We start from the raw sequence: 23,405 nt of genomic DNA, 5'->3' as shown, positions 1-23,405 counted from the left end.
GTTTCCATCCTCGTTTTTCCTCGGGACATGTGGAGCCTTCTGACTGTCCTGGGGTAGATTCTGTGGTGGATAGGTTGCAGCAGATTTGGAATCATGTGGTGGACAACTTAAAGTTGTCACAGGAGAAGGCTCAGCGTTTTGCCAACCGCCGCCGCGGTGTGGGTCCCCGACTTCGTGTTGGGGATTTGGTATGGCTGTCTTCTCGATTTGTTCCTATGAAGGTCTCCTCTCCTAAATTTAAGCCTCGCTTCATCGGTCCTTACAAGATATTGGAAATCCTTAATCCTGTGTCCTTTCGCTTGGATCTTCCGGTGTCGTTTGCCATTCACAATGTGTTCCATAGGTCTTTGTTGCGGCGGTACGTTGTACCTGTGGTTCCTTCTGTTGAGCCTCCTGCTCCGGTGTTGGTTGAGGGCGAGTTGGAGTATGTGGTGGAGAAGATCTTGGATTCTCGTCTCTCCAGGCGGAGGCTTCAGTATCTGGTCAAGTGGAAGGGCTATGGTCAGGAGGATAATTCCTGGGTGGTTGCCTCTGATGTGCATGTGGCCGATTTAGTTCGTGCCTTTCACGCTGCTCATCCTGATCGCCCTGGTGGTCTTGGTGAGGGTTCGGTGACCCCTCCTTAAAGGGGGGGTACTGTTGTGAATTAGACTTTTTTGGCTCCCTCTTGTGGTCACTAGTGATATGACTCTGGGATTGTCTTTCCTCAGTTTGGCACCCACCTGGGTCGTTAGTCCAGGGGTGTTGCTATATGAACTTCCTGAATTTTCAGTCTGGTGCCGGGCATCGTTGTAATCAGTCCTTTCTGTTTGCTCCTGTCTGCTGGTCCGGGTTCTTGCAAAATTAAGCTAAGTCTTGCTTCCTTGTTTTTTGGTTATTTGCATTTCTCTTATTTTTTGTCCAGCTTGTACTAAATGTGATTCCTGATTTTGCTGGAAGCTCTAGGGGGCTGGTATTCTCCCCCCGGGCCGTTAGACGGTTCGGGGGTTCTTGAATATCCAGCGTGGAAATTTTGATAGGGTTTTTGCTGACCGTATAAGTCGTCTTACTATATTCTGCTATTAGTCAGTGGGCCTCTCTTTGCTAAATACCTAGTTCATTCTTACGTTTGTCTTTTCTTTTTACCTCACCGTTATTATTTGTTGGGGGCTTGTATCCAACTTTTGGGGTCTTTTCTCTGGAGGCAAGAAAGGTCTATCTTTTCCCTTCTAGGGTTAGTTAGTTCTCCGGCTGGCGCGAGACGTCTAGAACCAACCTGCTGCTGCTATTTGTGGTGCTAGGATTAGATATACGGTCAGCCCAGTTACCACTGCCCTATGAGCTGGTTTTTTGTGTTTGCAGACTTGGGATTTATTCCTGAGACCCTCTGCCATTGGGGTCATAACAGCTGGCACAGTTCGCAGCCTACATGTAGACCCGATATATTGCTAGGCCATATTGGCGCTCCATATATCCAGCTTTCCCCATCTACCCCACCCTTCCTTCACACTTAATTACTAGGTCTACTTTAATTTGCGTTGTCCCTGAATTGTCCTTATGTCCCTACAGTGTCCCTATACACTGCTGCTCAGCATGTTGTGCTTGGCTAATGTTACGGTTTCCCCTGTTACCCTTGTATCCCAGTTATACCCGACCATCCACTCCTCCTTCCCCATTCCCCACCCGAGTAAACACTATCTATCTTGCCTGAACCTAGAGGACTCTTTCATTTCCAACCTCAAACCAGGAAAGATGGCTACCATAGGCGAACCCCACATCTCTTTATCATGCCGCTAACGATCATTTCACACAATGTACGTGGTTTTAATTCTCCACACAAACGTACCAAAGCCTTTCGCTATTATAGGTTTCAACGGGATGACGTGGTCTGTCTCCAAGAGACACACTTCTCGGCCAGTTCTTATTCTAAGTTCTTATCCGCTTCCTACCCATTATATTATTTAGCTACTGCCCCAAATAAGACTAAAGGCGTTGCCATTTGCTTTAAGAGGTCCGTCCCTTTTGTCTTTAAATCTTTAGTAGCCGATAAAGAAGGTCGTTACTCGATAGTTACAGGCACCATTTCGGACGAACTGGTAACCATCGTTTCGTACTATGCCCTTAACACCCATCAAACCGCCTTTTTCTCTCAATTACCACCGAACATGCCCAAGGAGCTACGGTACTGTGCGGTGATTCTAACTGTATATTCAAACCCCATTTGGATAGGTCATCAATTACACAATCCCTTACTATTCCATCGCCTCTCCCGTCGGCGGACTCGTCCTCTCTTAATAAACTCCTCTCCCAATACCAGTGGGTGGACTTGTGGAGGGACTTACACCCCTCACAGAGAGATTATACGTATTTTTGCCCGCAACACTTAGTCTATACCAGAATAGATCACATATTTGCCCATCCATCCTTCATTCCTAACATCTCTAATGTCTCCATCCTTTCCACCCCATGGTCTGATCATTCCCCAATCTTGCCTATATGTTCCGCGCTGCATCCTAAACCACTATCATATAATTGGATCCTGAACAATTCTCTGCTCTCCTACCCTGATATCAATTTGAAATTAAAAGGTCACCTAGAAGAGTATTTTTCTTTAAATCTTCAATCAACTTCTTCCCCTATTTCTTTGTGGGAAGCGCATAAGGCAGTATTGAGAGGCCTCTGTATTCAAGTGGCCTCCCGCAGGAAAAAAGAGAGATGTGCGAAGATGGCTGAATTGGAGGACAGGGTATCAGTGCTTGAGACTCAATTAAAGAATACGCCATCCCCTGACATATATAGAAATCTCACCCATGCCCGAACTGAACTTGACCTCTGTCTATCTGAAAACGCCGACCGAGCCTTACGCTGGTCCCAACAACGGTTTTATGCCCTCAATAATAAAAACAACTCTAATTTAGCACGTCGGTTAAAATGCCTACCCCAACCCCGTCCCCCAGTAAGATTACGTACCCCCTCAGGAATCACGTCCAACCCGCTGAAGATCATGCAATTGTTTCAGCAGAAATTAAAACAATTATATAGCGCCACCTCAACTGTCGATTCAGGGGAGCTGGAAGCTTTCTTGAACTCCGTCCCACTCCTGGCTCTTGACCCAAGTTTGATTGATTCGCTGAACCAACCTATTTCCTCTAACGACATAGAGTTAGCTATCCAACAATTGAAAGTTAATAAAAAGCCCGGCCCAGACGGTTTTACAGCCCTATATTATAAAAAATATGCCCCACTTCTGATACCCCATCTTACCAATTACTTTAACTCCTTGAGAGAAGGTAATAAACCTGGAGAGGCATCATTAATAGCAGTTGTGTCTATGATACCAAAGCCTAATTCTGATCAGTTAGTATGGTCTAACTACAGACCAATATCCCTAATTAACATAGACCTTAAAATATTAGCCAAAATTCTATCCCAACGTCTAAACTTGGGTCTGGGAGCCATAATACATAGAGACCAGGTAGGTTTCCTTCCCAAAAGACAAGCATCAGATAATATAAGAAGAGTCTCTCACCTGTTGCATCATTGCAAACAGCGCAATTTACCAAGCATGTTATTGTCGCTTGACATTAAAAAAGCCTTTGACTCTATTTCTTGGTCTTATCTGTTTGCGGTCTTGCGGAAATGGGGTTTTCCTCCTTACTTTCTTACAATGATTCAGGCCCTTTATAGCTCCCCTTCTGCATATGTACGATACAACGGCTTCTCCTCCCCGCGCTTCCCTATTCATAGAGGCACTCGCCAAGGCTGTCTCTTATCACCTATATTATTTCTTTTAGCATTTGAACCCTTGGCAATACACCTTCGACTCAATTCATCCATCCAGGGAGTCACTATAGCATCAGTCCCCCATAAACTTTTCTTGTTTGCTGACGACATGCTGCTCCTCCTAACATCTCCTCGGTCATCCCTCCCTGCCCTACTTCAAACTCTTAATAACTGTGAACACATTTCAGGTCTACAAATTAATCCCTCTAAATCCTATGCTATGAACATCACTCTCCCTTCCTCCACTATCACATTGCTAAAACAGGATTTCCCGTTTCAGTGGACCTCTAACCATTTGGACTATTTAGGAGTGAAACTTACTTCAGAGTACGGCTCATTATAAGAGGCTAATTATCCTCATATGCTCCGTAAAATTCGATCAATACTCCAGTCATGGGGCAAACTTAACCTCTCCTGGCTCGGCAGAGTACGCGCACTAAAGATGACTATACTCCCTAAATTACTTTATCTATTTCGGGTCCTCCCAGTCTCGGTCCCCACACAATACCTTAAAATAGCTCAGCGAGCGATTAATACCTTTGTTTGGAGGGGGGTCTCCCTAGGGTTAATAGAGCCACCCTTTATCGCCATCATCTAAAAGGGGGATTGGGGGTACCAAACCTCTCGAAATATTATCAAGCTGCCCAACTTGGTCAACTGACGTTGTACCACGCCTACTCTGAACCCCCCCTATGGCTAGCTCTAGAGGCCTCAGAACTCCACTTGAGTTCCCTAGATACGTTGCTCTGGACTCTCCCAACACACCGGAGAGAAATCACTAACCCCATCATGGTTCACTCTGTCAGAATCTGGGACTCATTAAAATACTCCTCACATTTAATATCTTCATTCCTACCCTTGGCCCCCTTGTGGGGTAATGCCCAGTTTCCCCCGGGAGTGGATTCCCTCAGGGACTTCCGACTATGGGTCGCGGCGGGAATAACGAGAGTTCACCATCTCATCAACGTGGATGGGCTTATCCCATTTTCTGCTTTGAGTGAAAAATACTATCTCCCACCGAGAGAAATATTTTGATACTTGCAACTTAAAAATTTTGTTCAATCTCTACTAAGAAACTCTGCCCCCCCTATTCCTTCACCCCCTTTGAACAGAGATGCCGCCAAAACCCACATGCTCCAGGTATCATATCCCTTCTTTACTCACATCAACTCTCCAACCCACAGGCGGTGCCTGGGCTACACCTTTCGCTGGGAGTCTGATATTGGTTCAACCCTGACGGACTCGGAATGGATCCAGATTTGGTCTTCCTCCACTGGAGGCTTGCTTAACACCCTCATGCTAGAGACCAATTACAAAGTGCTTACAAGATGGTACTTGACCCCAGCTAGAGTGGCGAAGGAAGTCGCTAATTACTCTCCAAACTGTTTTCGGGGATGTAACTCTATAGGAGATATGCTTCATATTTGGTGGCTATGCCCAATGGCTCGAAGGTTTTGGACCAGGGTATACTACTTGATTCTCTCAATAACAAATATAAATCTTAGGAAAAACCCCTGGGAAGCCCTACTAAACAAGCGTATCCCCAATATTTCTAAATATTCCCTAGCCCTTATCACGTTTATTTTCTTAGCAGCCAAACAAACTATAGCCTCGGCTTGGAAAAAACCTGGCTTGGATCTGTCGGGAGTTAAATCTCGTCTATCATGGTACATGGTAAACGAAAAATTATCAGCTATACTCACTGACAGAGTAGAGAGATTCGAACTTACTTGGCTCCCCTGGGCAGAATACACCAGCCACACCCCTTTCGCTATTCCGGTATCTCGAGTATCTAACCGTAGTCCTCAGGCTTCTGATTAAAATTACCCAAATGGGTATGGATTTATTATAACCTCTTCTCGGGTCCCCCTTCCCTTCCCCCTCCCCTAACCCTTGTCCCCCCTTTTGTGTGTGTTTTTGTCGTTGTTACGCTCATCCTTTGATATGACTCGTCTTAAGTTTATTGCCAGTTACCAGAACATAAATAAAGGACTGTTACCCCCTTGTTATGATGCAATGTACTATATGATAATACTAAAGTTTCTTCTTTTCCTGTATCATATATGCAAACTTCAATAAAAATGTATTGTTTAAAAAAAAACAAAAAAAAACCAAAAACACAACAATGTAATCAAAACATTGCAATCAACCCAAAAGTGACATCAATAAAAAACATCTACACAGGGCACAAATAACCAAGTCATCAAACTCCAAATCCTAAAAAATTCAAAATAAAACAGCTCTCAGAAAATGGCGACACAAGCGAATATTTTTTCTACACATTTCTGAATTTGTTTTACCACTCAATTAAAACAAAAATTATGCATGTTTGTTACCTGCTAATCATACTCTACTGGAGAATAAAATTTCCAGGTAGTTTTTATTATTAAATCAACACTCTAAATAAAATAACCAGAAAAATAAAAAATGCAAGATTGCGCTTTTTTTGTTAATTTGTCAGTTCGATTTTTTCACTTTTTTCAGTACGTCACATGACAAAATAGGTGGTATAATACAATAGTGCAACTCGTCCCACAAAAAAAACAAAGCCTCACACTGTTGTGTCTCAACTGAAAAATAAAAAAGTTATGGCTCTTGGATTGAGGGGAGGACAAAACGAAAGTGCAAAAACAGAAAATCGCCCAGTTGGGTAAGGGTTAAGTAAATTAGGGAAAACCAAAAACATGCATCCTGTGTGAACAGAAGCCACAGTTTACAGAACCATTTGGGCCCAACTGCAACCTGAAAAAAATATAAAGTGTACAAAAACAGGTATTGGTTGATTTTCTGGCCATAATACGTAAGCTGGCAACCTGCGTCAAGGGTCCTTACACTTGCCAGTCCTACTCTAACATAAAAACCAGAAAAAGAGGAAAAAATCCTCCAATATTCAAGAAAAAACAAAAACAGGCAGAGATGCTTACCTGTCTAACTGGGTCATAATACCAGGGCTACCACTAGAAATTTTGGGGCCCCATACTGGCAAAATTTACAGGGCCCCCTTGAGACTCCGCCCAGGCTCCACCCCAGCCCCGCCTCCACGCTCCACCCCTCGAACTGTCCACAGTCCCACGGCTCTTTCTTGGAAAATCTCCACTTCTCACCTATCACACATTGACAGTTCCCATCACCAGATCACACATATAGCTGGCAGCTTTTGTTTTGGCCAAAAGATTTTTTAAGCCACCAAAATGACAAGGTAGACACTTTTGGCCAGGCCCTACTCTACTGTAACCTATTAAATATTTGTTAAAATAAGCAATACAATTTAGGTATATTTTTATTTATTTTTCAATTTTTAAAATGACCTATAATATTACATACAAGGAACAAATACCACAGCACCATGACCAGATGACATATTACCACCACAGTGATCGAATAATATCAAATACAAGGAACAAATAACGCTACACCATGACCAGACCACATATTACCACCACATAGTGACTGAATACTACAATACTGATCAGTAATAAAAAAAAAAAACCCACAATACTATCACCATCAGTGCCATTATACACAGGAGTTCTGTACTTAGTATGCAGTGTCTGTGTACAGGTAATACAGTGATCACTGGTGATATTATACACATTAGCTCTGTATATAGTGTATAGGTAATACAGTGATCACTGGTGACATTATACACAGGACCGCTGTATATAGTATACAGTGTATAGTGTCAGTGTATAGGTAACACACTGACTCACCAGTGACGCCTCTAGGTGAAGTCCTTCATCGTTCATCCAGCACAGACTGCCATCACTTCATCCAGCCAGGACTCGTCTCTGCAGGAAATAACACCGTTATCTCGAGTTCCGCTTACAGAACACATTACTTAATTTTCCCAACTTCTACATTACACCACATGAAGAAGGCGACATAGTATCACTCTACACAGTAACAGGACCGCCCCCCCATTTAAAACAGTATACTAAAAAAATAAAATAAATACATCACTGCAGTAATAATATCCCTTAATTAGCCCCTATGGTAATAATATTCACCATCCTAGCCCCCATGTGTCTCATTCCTGACGTCAGCCATATGTTCTCCCATCCTGCCCTCATGAGTATCCATTCTGCCCCATATGATCTCCCCATCCTGCCCCATCTGTCTCCATCGTATCCATCCTGCCCCATGATCCTGCCCCATCTATCTCCAATCCTGCCCCCAGTGTATCCAATCATGTCCGTATCTCCATTCTACCCCGTCTCCAATCATGCCCCCATGTCTGCAATCATGCCCCCTGTCTCCATTCTGCTCCATCTGTTTCCAATCCTGCCCCATTTGTCTCCAGTCATGCCCCAGTGTTTCCAGTCATGCCGCCATGTCTTTCATCCTACCCCTGTGTCTCCAATCATGCCCCGTATCTCCATTCTGCCCCGAGTCCAGCATTCTGGCCCGTGTCCAGCTTGCTGCCCCTGTGTCCGGCTTTCTGCCCCTGTGTCCAGCTCTCTGCCCGTGTCCAGCTCTCTGCCCGTGTCCAGCTCTCTGCCCGTGTCCAGCTTTCTGCCCCTGTGTCCAGCTTTCTGCCCCTGTGTCCAGCACTCTGCCCCAATGTCCAGTTCTCTGCATCAGTGTCCAGCATTCTGCCCCAATGTCCAGCTTTCTGCCCGTGTCCAGCTTTCTGCCCGTGTCCAGCATTCTGCCCCTGTGTCCATCCATCTGCCCCTGTGTCCAGCATTCTGCCCCTGTGTCCAGCTTTCTGCCCGTGTCCAGCGTTCTGCTCCTGTGTCCAGCGTTCTGCCCCTGTGTCCAGCGTTCTGCCCGTGTCCAGCTATCTGCCCGTGTCCAGCGTTCTGCTCCTGTGTCCAGCGTTCTGCTCCTGTGTCCAGCTTTCTGCCCCTATGTCCAGCTTTCTGCAAGTGTCCAGCTTTCTGCCCGTGTCCAGCTTTCTGCCCGTGTCCAGCATTCTGCCCCAATGTCCAGCTCTCTGCATCAGTGTCCAGCATTCTGCCCGTGTCCAGCATTCTGCCCCAATGTCCAGCATTCTGCCCCAATGTCCAGCTTTCTGCCCGTGTCCAGCTTTCTGCCCGTGTCCAGCTTTCTGCCCCTGTGTCCAGCATTCTGCCCCTGTGTCCAGCATTCTGCCCCTGTGTCCAGCTTTCTGCCCCTATGTCCAGCTTTCTGCCCCTGTGTCCAGCTTTCTGCCCCTGTGTCCAGCATTCTACCCCTGTGTCCAGCTTTCTGCCCCTATGTCCAGCTTTCTGCACCAGTGTCCAGCTTTCTGCACTAGTGTTCAGCGCTCTGCCCATATCCAGCATTCTGGCCATATCCAGCATTCTGCCCGTGTCCAGCATTCTGCCCATATCCAGCATTCTGCCCGTGTCCAGCATTCTGCCCCTGTATCCAGCTTTCTGCCCCTGTGTCCAGCATTCTGCCAGTGTCCAGCGTTCTGCCCCTGTGTCCAGCTTTCTGCCCCTGTGTTCAACTTTCTGCCCCTGTGTCCATCATTCTGACCGTGTCCATCATTCTGACCGTGTCCAGCGTTCTGCCCCTGTGTCCAGCGTTCTGCCCCTGTGTCCAGCGTTCTGCCTCTGTGTCCAGCTTTCTGCCCCTGTGTCCAGCTTTCTGCACCAGTGTCCAGCGTTCTGCCCTTGTGTCCAGCGTTCTGCCTCTGTGTCCAGCTTTCTGCCCCTGTGTCCAGCTTTCTGCACCAGTGTCCAGCTTTCTGCACCAGTGTCCAGCGTTCTGCCCTTGTGTCCAGCGTTCTGCCCCTGTGTCCAGCGTTCTGCCCCTGTGTCCAGCGTTCTGCCCCTGTGTCCAGCGTTCTGCCTCTGTGTCCAGCGTTCTGCCTCTGTGTCCAGCGTTCTGCCCCTGTGTCCAGCATTCTGCCCTGGGCCCCCCGGATCGCCGCTCTCAATAAAAAAAAACAAAAAAAAACAAGTTCTTCTCACCTGACCGCGCTCCTGCGGCGGGCGAAGCTCTCTCCATGCAGCTGAAGCGCGCACTCGCCGGTGACTGACAATGACGTCAGATGCCGGCGACATGCACGCTGCGGATGACGTCAGCTGACAGCCTCAGATTGGCTGGCGGCTGTTCACTATTGACGTGCGGGAATAGCGTTAAACAGCTGCAGCGCCGCTAAGGGCCCGGTTTAGCCTGCGGCTGCCGGTAGGGGCCCGGTGAGCAGATGAGACGGGGCCGGATGCGGTCCCCTTATGCCCACCGGGCCCCATACGCCAGTCAGGGCAGTATTGCCCTGATGGCGGCCCTGCATAATACTCTAACAGGGTACAGCGGAACCAAGTAAAATGGCAGCTGCACAGGTGCAATAATACCAAATGAGACAGCCAGTCTTCAGTCAGGGATTGGCCGTGTGGCACACCAGTGCAATACTATCTGCTGCATCCTGTTAAGTAAATTAGGACCTCCCAGAAAGTCTATAGGCATGTAAAGTACTTTGAGGTATAAAATGATGTTTGCCCTTCCAGATGAAATTATAGAGTTAGGACTTTAGTTTTTTTTAGTTGTCCTGGATTGATAGGAATATGTAGGCTGCTTGCATTACAGAGCTAAAAATGTCTTCAATCGACTCCAAGAGGAACTCAGTGTTCTGCACATATTGTCCAGGAAAATGAAAGGCTTTTTAATTATGATATTCATGGCAATTTTTACACCGCAAATCATATTTTTGGGAGAAATTCAGCAAATCCGGCACATTCGAATTTAAAAAGATCAGCTCATCTGAAAGCAGTATGAAGTAGGGGCAGAGACCGTGATTCAAGCTTATGGAGCATCTTATTGCAGCTAGGATACAATCAGTGTTTTATCTGCTGCAGATATACCAGTTATCTGAATGCTGAGCTGTGCACTGTGCATAGGCAGCAAGCAGCCAATCAGTGGTAGAAGCAGGGTTATAGAGAGCTTGTACATATGGATAACTACATGGCAGCAAGTTTACTTCTAGTGGTAATCTTCTGCTGACTAAAACTGTGATTTTCTCAAAACTACAGCAAGTTGCCCTGTAAATGACCCACTGTTTGGATTAGGGTCTCTGCCCCTACATCTGTCACGTTATTGGTGGAGCAGAGCTGGAATCCATTGTCCAGAGGGGCACGAGTAGGGAAAAGCAAGTGCTAGTAGAAGTCCTTGGAGGTAGCAATATAAAATGTAGGAAACAACCTGAGATGAGTGGGAACAGTCTGGGTAAGACAGTGCTAGGAGCTGGAGACTGGAACTAGAGAAACAGCAAAGCACAATACTCAAGCCATGAGTTAAGTGTTGCAGGTGGCTTTACTAGGCCCAAACAGGAAACAAGATGGCTTCCACAGGTTCAGTATCTGCCATGTTAGCAGAGGGCGACTGCTGAACACAGCTGCAGGGTCCAGTGAAATGCAGCACAATTATCATGGTGAATAATAGCAGCCACTAGTGGTCAATCCGCAGAAGAACACCAGGATCTTGACATGCTGCTCTCAGATTCGGCAACAAAACATAGTGACAGATTCCCTTTAAGACAGAAGTGCAATGCAGATTACAGTGCAATACGGTTGTCACAAAATACCCACTGTATATAAAAACATAATTGGGATCCCAATCAATATAATCATAAATTGATCCATTGATTACATTATTTTAACCAAATATTACACAAAAGGGAAAAGTACGCCGACAATACTTGTAAACTGTGTAAGAAACAAGGGTAGATTTAATACATTTATCACAGGGTATGCAGATATTTAAGGGAACTGGGCAATCAGATCTCCATTTTGGTCTAGTCAGCAATTGTAAACTGTTCTCTGGATGAAAGACATAAAATGAGGAAGAAGATCTTAAGTAGCCGGCTTTACAGAGCAAAAGTGGATTTAGTTAGGAAACGGATAGGAAAAACATTGATTATTATGTCATGGAAGAATTCATTGTATGTAAGACAGCTATAAAATATGAGAAGGTGCGGCTTTGCTCTTCAGAACATTTTTATAATTGGGAGAAAATATGGAAAAATGTAGTGGAGAACATTAAAACTTAAGGAAGAGGGATAAACAACCACCAAGACAACAGTTGGGTTTATTTTATTTATTTTTTTATATTGTGTAATGTTACAAAAAAATTATCTGAACATTTGGAAATGGGCAGCAGTGGGGAAATTAGACGGATTGTTGTTTTTGTCTACTTTCTTTTCTTGTATTTGTACAGTATGTTTTGTATATTTAAATAAAGTTATAAAAAATGACAACAATCACAGCATTCCGCTGATGTCACAAATGACTGGATGATATAGAATACCCAGTCATCCAGAGTTCCGTTGAGGGTTTTTGTAGGCGTTTGTAGAGAGAGGAGCGTTGTGAGTGACTATTGCGAATATAATGAGAAAAAAGCGCTTAAGGCGTACTGAAGTTCTCTCTGACACCGAGGACAGCAGCGATGATGATGATTTCCATCAGGTGAGCATCACTTTTAGATTTTCAAATAATTAGAATACAATTGAGACAAAAAATCCCAGAAAAAGATGGTTGGACCAAAAATATAGCTCCAGAAAGAGGAAATATGGCGGGAGGAGTTTGGATCATGTTTGCAGAGTAAAGACGGCCCTCCGTTGTGGTATTTGTGACAATATGTCCATGTACAGGATACATAATAATATTGCATGAAGAAAAGCAAATGTCACCACCTTATCCACTTCCTAACCATAAGTATCCCGTATACCCGTTATACTCTGCACATGAAATAAGCGCAGCCCAATGGTAACCACATTCACACAGGCGTCTAACTGTATCTTACTGGAAAATGGACTAAGATAAATTAGAGATCTTCATGGTTATAGATTCTATCTGACATGTTTGCTATTTTTTACAGTCTCATCCGCGAAAGAGGCCAATACCGAGGTCTCCAAGCCAGGATAACACCAGAGGCTTCAATTCGGGCTCGACCCCGAGTATACCAGGTACTGTGCTCCGATCCAGTAAAGGTCCTGACATATTAAGGAGTTATAGTCATTGGGTGCAGAACACGTGCACATTGTGGTCAGGGCTTGGATTTAAGTCTTTTCCATGTCTACAGTAATGAATTCATATTAGCCATTTCTTTTTAACATTTGGTCAGGAATATTCCTGCGGCCATATTACAGTCAGACAGAAATGGGATATGGGGATTTCTTCTCATGGTGGCCATGCACAGTGCAGGTTACTGTAGCTGAATGTGATTGCCTGCCCCATGTACATATAGGGGTACACTGAATACTATATTACGGTGTATGTCTTTGATGTTGAGCCTCAGTCATTGCTATTACACTATTCTAATAAGAGATTTATGTTGTGTTTCCCCCACAGATCTGAGTTCACCACCTTCAGATCATATTCCGGACAGTACCACCTGGTAAGACACACGTCTCCTCCATTACTAGATACCTGATGGGGAATAATGACTAATGGTGACTCATATTCTGTTACATTTATGTCACAGCTCCGATGATGACATCATTGTGGATGATGGTGATTCCGATTCTGGTGAATCTTCCACATATAATAGTAAGTTATCATTTCTAGATACAATCCAGGGTTATATTGCTGTAGAAAGAACAATGTGTTTTCTGTATTGTCACAGATCAGTTTCCAAATCTAACAATTAAAATTATCGATGTATCTGTACCTTTAACCCCTTAGGAAATGGTCAGTCGTTGTGCTTTTGTGATTTTTCTCCTTCTTCCTTGAGACATAAGTTTTTTGTTTCCAACCACATTGCCCTATGAGGGCTTGTTTTTAATGTGACGAGATGATCTTTTCAATGACCACATTCATATTACCATATAATGAACTGAAAAATAGGAAAAATTCCAAGTGAGGGGAAATTGTGAAAAAAAAGCCACAATTCCAGATTTGTATTTTGCTTTGATTTTTATGGCATTCATTGCACAGTAAAATTGACGTGAAAATATAATTTTCCAGGTCAATATCATTATGTCCATACCAAACTGGCAAAGTTTTTCTAAGTGTTAACATTTTTCTCTGAAATTGTTACTAAATATATTTGCTTGTGTCGCCATTTTCAGAGATCTGTAACATTTTTATTTTGCTGTTGGTGAGGCTGTGTGAGGACTTGCTTTTTATCAGGAGAACTGATATTTTTGCTGATACTATTGATGTGGTCTGATCCAATATTCATAGTCTTATTAGCTCTCTACACTCCATATCTATAGACCCCTCTCTAGTACAGACCTGCATACTAACATGTCTGATTTTAGCCTTATAAAAATCATTTTCACTCTTTCATATTTCTGTACAGATGATTTACCATCTGATTGTGAGGAGAGCTCCACTACAGAGGAGAGGTGAGTTATACCGGACGCATCTATCTTTATATAAAACCAAGACCTCGGTAAGAAATATTTCCCGTGGATTCATATATGATTCCTTATCTTCCCCAGAACACAACTATGTAACATCTCCGGCTATATCCTGGAAGACATTATTTCTCCTACTTCCATCTACGTTACCCACTTCCAGGTAACTAAGGAAGAACTGGTGGAGCGACTGTACCATCTATACAACACGACAGTCTTCGAGAATAAGGTATCTTAGCATTGGTATCTGGGTGACACGTGACTTATCCATTATCTCCTCCTTCAAACGGTCATTTCTATGACTGATGTTCTGAAGAGCATACTAACCCCTTTGTCATGATTCTGACACTTAGCTATTGAATATCTCAGGTAAAAGTCCCTTAGTTTGGTAAATTATGTCACCCTCTTCTTATCTGTGGGATGAGTGGAGACCTTACATGAGCCACCATGCAGAGACAAAGAAATAAGCAACTTTTGGCTTGAAGGTCACAGGGTTTTCACACACACACACACACACACACATATATATATATATATGTATATATATATATATATATATATATATATATATATATATATATATATAAAATTTTGTTGGCATCTGGACAATCTTGAAAAAGTGTATTTTTGTTCTCTCATTTTGCAAAATGCTGGAAATCACGCATTAGAGTTAGTTAGATTGGGGTCAAAGAGTTTCCAGGTTTAATGGAATTTGTTTCCTCTATTCTAGCTCCCTGAGAAAATGGACATTGTGTGGAATAAGAGGCTGACGAAAGCATCCGGTCAATGCCGTCACACAGAGCAGAACAGCCAACGTTTCTCAGTTATTGAGCTTTCTGATAAAGTCTGTGATTCTGCAGGTAGGTTTCATGTCACGTCCATCCTGCGGCTTCATAAGACAACCTGTATGCAGGGCACAAAGCTGCTACTTGCAATGTAATACATCTTATATCAAGCAGGGTGTACATAGATTTTCTCATGTCTGTATAAACTCTTATTTTAGAGCGACTACGATCCGTGCTTGTGCACGAGATGTGCCATGCTGCCTGCTGGATAATCGATGGTGAAGACAGAGACAACCATGGCCCATTATGGCAGGCTTACACAAGAAGGGTAAATGATATCCACCCTGAGCTGCCAGAAGTGACGATGTATCACAGTTATACCATCAACTATAATTACAAATACCAATGTTCCCTGTGTGATAACAAGTAAGTAGATTGTATGATTCATCGTGTCATGAAACACAATCGCTGTGAAGAGAAGTCAGTCCGGTTCTGTTGGTATAAGGTTTTAGTACTTTACTACTATCAGAGCGGACCGACGTCTGGGGGCTGTAGGGATTAGAACGTTACATATTATATTTTCTGTCCAGGGATCAGTTTTTAATATATCGGTTTCAATTTGTTCTTTTTATTGTTACCCATGGTATTAACCAACATTCACTCCAGTCTGGTAACCAATATTCCTCCTCTCTTTGTAGATTCGGCCGTTTTCGACAGATAGCTCTGAATAAATGTTATTGCCGTCACTGTGGATGCCGATTACTTCAACTGTCCACCAGCTAAACATGTAACTATTCTCCAGAATATTTAGTCTGTAACTATGCTTCATTATAATTTAAAATTCAGATACCTTCATATATTTTTGCCCGAGTAATAACACAATGAGTATCTGTGTTCACCACCAGCACCAGCAATTAGCAGCAAACACTCAGATTCCATCCTCATAGGTTACCAGATAAATACTGGATACATTTTCCATGACTTGCTGGATATGTAATGATTGGCAATTCCCATCATATCTAGAATGCTTTTGCAAATCTCCTTTAATTTGAAGTTTAGCTGAATGTAATTTTTTTTTAATATTTTCAGGTTCACTATTTGATCATTGACACGTATGTAGATATCGGCACCTCATCTACCTGTGATGGAGGTAAGAAATAATCCTCCACTATTGGCAGCAATCAATTAAACGTTATTGTAAAAATATTGAGAATCCTGAGTATCTAATTTAGTCTCTTATAGCCTTATATTATTTAAAGTTTAAATACCTTTGTTTATTTTGCCTTTGTTTTCACCGTGTAGAAAGACAACGAGTGAATGTCTTCATCACAAGTAATGGCAAGCAAACATTCAGAATCCACCAATTCTGATTCACACAAAGCTTCAAACATGAATTTTCCAGGTAAATATTTCTGTGTATAATACAATATTGTTATAATTTCATGTCCATGTGAACTAGTGAGGTGATAGACAGCAATAAAATAATAAAGTTACCTTTGCTTTAGTTTGCTACATTTGATAACAAGTATATGTTTTCAATTTTATAAAAATGTTTTTTAAATTGTTTTCAGATTAATGAGAAATGCGCCTTATCACTTCTATACAAGAACGACGCATGGTTGTTCTGGAAAAAAGAGGCGAATATCTGCACCGGCCTACGCTGAGAACATTATCAGATAGAGTTTCCTTGACCAAGACATTCTCCACATGTTTATTTTTCAAAGCGGTGACGACCCAGCATTAGATGGACAATAGTAGTCATATATTGCTTTGTTTTTGTTTTTTTTTCCCATTCTGGGCTAAATATAAAAACCATTCAAAAATGAATATCTTAGATCCTTATAGCTTCGAACTTTTGTTCTACAAATCGAAGGCTTTTGCTAAACATATCACAATCAATGTTGTCTAGTTCTAACATTTGATAGTTGGACTATATTTATAATTATACAGTATAAACAAATATGCATTTTTAAAATACATTTCAGAATAACCAGAAACACCATCCAAACTTGATGAGTTGCATAACATATCCCTAACCAAGTGTGTTCCTAAGATACCTTAACCCCTTAGTGACAGAGCCAATTTGGTACTTAATGACTAAGCCAATTTTTACAATTGAACAGTGTAATTTTATGAGGTTATAGCTCTAGAACGCTTCAACCTATCCCACTGGTTCTGAGATTGTTTCTTCGTGACATATTGTACTTCATGTTAGTAGTAACATTTCTTCAATATAACAAATTTATTTATGAAAAAAAGGAAATTTGGCAAAAATTAGATGTTTTTGCATTTTTAAAACTTTTAATTTTTGTACCCTTAAATCAGGGAGTTATGTCACACAACATAGTTAATAAATAACATTTCAGCACAATTTTGGAAACACAATTTTTTTTGTTAGGTCGTTATAAGGGTTAAAAGTTGACCAGCGATTTCTCATTTTTCCAACAAACTTTACAAAACCTTTTTTTTAGGGACCACCTCACATTTGAAGTGAGTTAGGCTGTCAATATAACTGAAAATACCCAAAAGTGACACCATTCTAAAAACTGCACCCCTCAAGGTGCCCAAAACCACATTCAAGAACAGGGTCGGACTGGCCTGGCGGGGTATCGGGGAAATCCCCGGTGGGCCTTGTCTCTGGGGGCAGGAGAGGAGCAGAAGAAGAAGAAGTAGAAGAAGAAGAAAAAAATCTGCAGTTTTTAGAGGCATGGGCCCTCTAAAAGTGCAGACAGAGAAAGTGCAGGGGCATGGGCGCGTTCACTACCTGAACCGCTTCAGCGTGCGTCCCGATAGTAGCTGTCAATTGTGCGCCCATCGTCACTGGTGTATGACGTAAGTGTCATGCACCTCATGCGACGGGCGCTCATCAGCCACTGGGCCTCTGCTAGGTCGGCGACCATTTTAATATGTGTGCACCGACCTGCAGAGAGGAGGAGGAGAACGCCACCGCCGGGAGCACAGGAAGATAAGAGGAAACTTCTTTCTCTCTGTCTGTATATGTCACTCTGTCTGTCTGTGTCTCTGTCTGTTTATCTTTGTCTGTCTGAATCTCTTGTCTGTCTGCCTGTCTCTCTCTGGGCCAGGATGGATATATATTGGGGAGCCAGGATGGGTATATATGCGGGGCCAGGATAGTTATAAATGGGTAGCCAGGATAGTTATATATGGAGAGCCGGGATGCATATATAAGTGGGATCAGGATGGATATATGGGGGGAGCCAGGATGGAATAATCGGAGGTGAGGCCCAGACAATGGACCAGGATGGATATATGGGGGGGCAGGACAAGGGACATATGGGGGCCAGTATGGATAGCTGGGGGCAGGATGGCTATCTGTGAGCAAGGCTGCACAAGGGACATAGGGGGGCAGGCTGGCGCATATTATAAAATAAAGGGGACCAGGCTGGGCGAGATTACTAAATAAAGGGGTCCAGGATGAGGGACTTAATTACTGTTTGGGGGCCAGAATGAGAAACATGCTGTATTAGTCTATGGTGACAAGTGGGGAAGATCATTTCTTTAGAGTCCAATTAGGGACATTATTACTACTGTAATATAATTTACTTTTTAGGAAACAGTTTTTCATGGAGGGAACAAAATGGGGGTCCTCTTATGTACAGGACGGCACTACGTCGCTTTTTTCTTCATCTGACGTAGTGTAGAAGTCAGGGAAAAAGTGGGGAATGTGCTCTGGAAGCGATCAGCAATTGATGAATGTGTGTTATTTTTTGCAGAGATGAGTCCTGGCTGGAAGAAGTGATGGCGGTCTGGCCTGGCTGAACATGAAAAGCGAAGAAGGACTTCAACTAGAGACGTCACCGATGAGTCAGTGTATTACATGTACACGCACACTATACACTATATACTGTGTACAGAGTTCCTGTGCATAATGTCACCGATGATCACTGTATTACCTGTACACTGACACTATATACAGAGCTCTTGTGCATGTCACTGGTAATCCCTGTATTACCTGTACACTGACACTATATACAGAGCTCCTGTTTATAATGTCACTGGTGAGCACTGTATTACCTGTACACTGACACTATATACAGAGCTCTTGTGTATAATGTCACTGGTGATCACTGTATTAGATGTACACTGACAGTATATACAGAGCTCTTATGTATAATATCGCTGGTGGTAATATCAGTATTGTTAGTATCGTGGTTTGTATTCATGATCAGTATTCAGTCACTATGTGATGGTAATATGTGGTCTGGTAACAGTGTGGTGGTATTAATCCCCTATATGTGGTATTAGTTGGTCACTATGTGGTGGTAATTTGTGTTCTGGTCACGGTATGGTGGTATTTATCCCCTGTATGTGGTATTATTCAGTCACTGTGTGGTGGAATTTGTAGTCTAGTTATGGTGTGGCTGTATTTCTCCTAGTATGTGGTATTATTTGCTGCCTATATGCTGGTATTACATAGTATTATTCAGTCACCTTGTGATCTGTTCATGGTGTGGTGGCATTTCTTCCCTGTATGTGGTATTATTGGTCTTGGTATAGTGGTTTGTGTTGTGTATGGTGGTCATTTGCTCTCTCTGATATTAATTAGGAGAAGATTCTTTATTTTCATAAAGATTAGACACTTGGATCACAATGTCAGAGATGCACTTACAGGGGTTCTCCTGTGAAAAAAGTTATCAACTCTCCACAGGATTAGTGATAACATATTGATTGGTGGTGGTGGGGTCTGACTGTTGGGGCCCAGTTGGCAGAATATGGAACTTTTATCCCCATTAGACTGTAGTGGTATGTCCGACTTGACCACTGATCCATTCATTCACTCTGTGGCTGCAAGCGCTGCTCTTGTTTTTTTCTGGAAGCCCCAAAGAAAATGAATGGAGCAGCGGTCAGACATCTGAACTGCTGCTGCATTTTAAAATAGGGATAAGTGTAGTGATGAGCGAACGTGCTCGCCACTGCTCATTACTCGCCCGAGTATCACTATGTGCGGTGTACTCGGCGAGCATCGTGCATTTCCGGGATTATTCGGCGGTAACTGGTGTCTCCACCCAAAATTTTTGGTGGACTTTAGAGACCCAATCACGCTGCAGGGATTGTCTGCCAGGCAATGAAACGCCGCAGCCATCTTTGTTGTGGTCGTGCAGTGATTGGCTTGGCCGCACAGCATCATCCCGAGTATAAGAGACCTGGCGCCGCCCTGCTCGCCACATTCTGCTCTGGATTTAGCAAGAGTAGGGGGGAGAGCTGCTGCCAAGATAGGGTCAGAATCGTGGTTTTTAGTTAGTGTAGGCCTGCAACTCCTAAAATCACTAAAATCACAACTCCTGAGAAATCGATGTGAATATTTTTCTGCCCAATGATGACAGAAGTATTCTAGGAGTGATACCTTTATTGGCTAACCAGAAAATATGTTTGTTAGCCAATAAAGGTATCACTCCTAGAATACTTCTGTCATCATTGGGCAGAAAAGTATTCACATCGATTTTTCTGGCTAACACGGTACCACAATACAATTTATTATTGTACATCAACTCCTGAGAAACCAACAGTCCTTTTTAGGGCTAATTCGTGGGTCCCGATATTGCTCCCACTGCAAACCTCCCAAACCTCCATAACTGTCTGCTGCTGCAGCTTCTTTGCTATATACCTAGTTGCATTTGCTTTTGTTCCCAAAAATTCACCCCCCAAAAAAAAATATACAGTGTGTTCTGTCAGACTGAGGCCTGTTTAAAAATCATAGTTTGTCAGGCATACGCAGCATAGTTGTGTGTGCTAGCCTTGTGCCCCCTTTTTATTTTTTTTGGTGTTTTAAATTCAACAAAAAAGGCCTCGTATATCTGCTCCAAGTTTTGGCATTTTAGATCATTTTCGCACCGTTTTTGCTATCTGTCACGCTAATTATATACCACACTATTTAGCATAAAAAAAATATAAAAAGGCCACATATTTGGCAGTGTGGTATTTCCGTGACAGCCCTCATATATCTGCATGTTCTAAGTTTGGTCATTGCAGGCCGGTGTACCACTTTTTTTGCTGTCAGTTACTCTAATTATATACAGCACTATTTAGCATAAAAAAATAAAAAGGCCACATATTTGCCAGTGTGGTATTTCCGTGACAGCCCTCATATATCTGCGTGCTCCTAGTTTGGTCATTATAGGCCAGTGGACCACTTTTTTGCTATCTGATACTCTAATTATATTCAGCACTATTTAGCATAAAAAAATATAAAAAGGCCACATTTTTGCCAGTGTGGTATTTCCGTGACAGGCCTCATATCTGCGTGCTCGAAGTTTGGGCATTGTAGGCCGGTGTACCATTTTTTTTGCTGTTTGATACTCTAATTATATACAGCACTATTTAGCTTAAAAAAATATAAAAGGGCCACATTTTTGCCAGTGTGGTATTTCCGTGACAGCCCTCATATATCTGCGTGCTCCAAGTTTGGGCATTGTAGGCCGGTGTACCATTTTTTTGCTGTCTGTTACTCTAATTATATACAGCAGTATTTAGCTTAAAAAAAATAAAAGGGCCACATATTTGCCAGTGTGGTATTTCCGTGACAGCCCTCATATATCTGCGTGCTCCAAGTTTGGGCATTGTAGGCCGGTGTACCACTTTTTTGCTGTCTGTTACTCTAATTATATACAGCACTATTTAGCTTTAAAAAATATAAAAAGGCCACATTTTTGCCAGTGTGGCATTTCCGTGACAGGCCTCATATCTGCGTGCTCGAAGTTTGGGCATTGTAGGCCGGTGTACCATTTTTTTTGCTGTGTGATACTCTAATTATATACAGCACTATTTAGCATAAATTAGCTTCACAAAAAAGCCCCCAAAAATTGAATACAGTCTGTTATGTCAGGCTGAGGCCTGCCTGGTGTTTGGGTTTAAAAAATCGTAGTTTTGCAGGCATACTGATCAGATATTATTTCGCTACCAATACATTTGTGTTGAGCATTTGAAATAGTGCAGTAGTCCATTTAAAATGGGCAAGGCAAGGGGCAAGAGACGGGGAAGTGGACGTGATGCTGATGGTGCAGGCAGAGGAAGAGGCCATGGACAAGGTGAAAGTGGGCAACAACAAATACCCACATCTTCTAGTTCGACCTTCCTGTCCCAGTTTCTAGGGGACCGCAGCACACCACTGTGAAACGATTGTTGGGTGGATAGCGGATAGTGCTTCCAGTCACTTAGCTACCACCACCATATCTTCCGCACATTCAAGTCAGAGTAGTCGTGAGTGTGGCCTGGATATTCCTCACCCTGATCCTCCTTCCTCTCACCATGCCGAGTTCCCTGAGATAACTGATCCCACACTTGGACACTCTGAAGAGCTATTCAGTTTTCCATTTCAAGATTCCAAACTCTCGGACGGTCAACTTGAAGTGGGGACAGATGAGATCGCATGTAGAGATGCCCAAAGCTTTGACCAACCCTGGTCACACGAAGGCAATGGTGGGAAAGTGTCAGAAGAGGTGGATGATGATGGGACACAATTGCCAGAAAGTCAGGAAGAGGAGCAGGTTGCTGATGTGGAAGACGAGGTGGTGGATGACTATGTGACTGACCCAACCTGGCAGGAGGACATGCAGACCGAGGGCAGCAGCACACATGGGGAAGGAGGCATATCACCCCAACAGGCAGGAAGAAGCAGTGTGGTGGCCACAGACAGAAGGCGTGCATCCGTTCCCTGTAACACCAACATGAGGAAAGTTGCAATTCCAACTGTTGGTTCTTCCCGAGTCTGGTTATTTTTTAAAGACTCTGCCGATAACCCCAGACAGGTCATTTGCAGCAACTGCAATGCCCGCATCAGTAGCGGTAGCAAACAACCAGCGTGACCACCACCAGCATGATCAGGCACATGTCAGCAAAGCACCTGACTTTGTGGGCAAACCCCAAGCTCCAGGATCACTGTCTGCAGGTGATACCACTGGTTCTTCCACTGTTTTGCATAGAAGCCAATGCCCAGTCCACCGTGCATGTGAAGATGCCTCTAGCCTTACACCTGTTGTGGCCCACAGGCAAGCACCACCATTTTCAAGCCCTTCCACGTCCTTGTCCCAGCACAGCCTTCATTTGTCTATACCCCAGTCTTTGGAATGCAAGCGGAAATACCCAGCCAACAGCCCACAGGCCACAGTCCTAAATTCTTATATTTCTCTTCTGCTTGCGCTAGAAATGCTGCCTTTTAGGCTCATTGAGACAAAGCTTTCCGCAACCTGATGGCGGCGGCTGTCCTGAGGTACTCGTTCCTCAGTCACCACTATTTCTCCCATGGTGCCATACCGGCATTATACCAGCATGTGTCCCACAACATTACCCGTGCCCTCAACAATGCTGTTACAGGGAAAGTCCACCTAACCACGGACACATGGACAAGTGCATGTGGGCAGGGACAGTACAGCTCACTGACGGTACACTGGGTTAACATAGTGGAAGCCGGGACCCAGTCAGACCTTGGGATGGAACACATCCTCCCCACGCCGAGGATTGCTGGCCCTATGTCAATCAGGGTTGCCTCCAGTCTACAGCTCCTGCACCTCCTCCTTCTCCTCTTCATCCTCCATCTCTGCAAACAACACATCACT

At 43.5% G+C, this 23,405-nt stretch overlaps 1 protein-coding gene across 2 annotated transcripts; it reads left to right on the top strand.

Moving 5' to 3' along the window:
* The first annotated feature begins 13,107 nt into the window (after nucleotides 1–13,107).
* Nucleotides 13,108–16,679, top strand: LOC143793811 (germ cell nuclear acidic protein-like). 2 transcript variants are annotated; one of them, XR_013220274.1, is made up of 9 exons: nucleotides 13,108–13,235; nucleotides 13,990–14,035; nucleotides 14,132–14,276; nucleotides 14,778–14,907; nucleotides 15,051–15,258; nucleotides 15,531–15,619; nucleotides 15,922–15,982; nucleotides 16,135–16,234; nucleotides 16,404–16,679. XR_013220274.1 is itself a non-coding variant. In XM_077280787.1 (6 exons), the coding sequence occupies exons 1-6, from the start codon at nucleotides 13,136–13,138 to the stop codon at nucleotides 15,613–15,615; spliced, it is 714 nt and encodes a 237-aa protein (XP_077136902.1). In that variant the 5' UTR covers nucleotides 13,108–13,135; the 3' UTR covers nucleotides 15,616–15,694. The 2 variants fall into 2 exon arrangements, 1 of the variants encoding a protein (XP_077136902.1); XM_077280787.1 differs by lacking the exons at nucleotides 15,922–15,982; nucleotides 16,135–16,234; nucleotides 16,404–16,679 and having other exon boundaries at nucleotides 15,531–15,694.
* The last annotated feature ends 6,726 nt before the right edge of the window (nucleotides 16,680–23,405 follow it).

Source organism: Ranitomeya variabilis, chromosome 1 (assembly GCF_051348905.1).
Source record: "Ranitomeya variabilis isolate aRanVar5 chromosome 1, aRanVar5.hap1, whole genome shotgun sequence".
Classification (NCBI taxonomy): Eukaryota; Metazoa; Chordata; class Amphibia; order Anura; family Dendrobatidae; genus Ranitomeya; species Ranitomeya variabilis.
The sequence above is the reverse complement of the archived record's forward strand: the minus strand, read 5'-3'. Positions and strand labels throughout refer to the sequence as shown.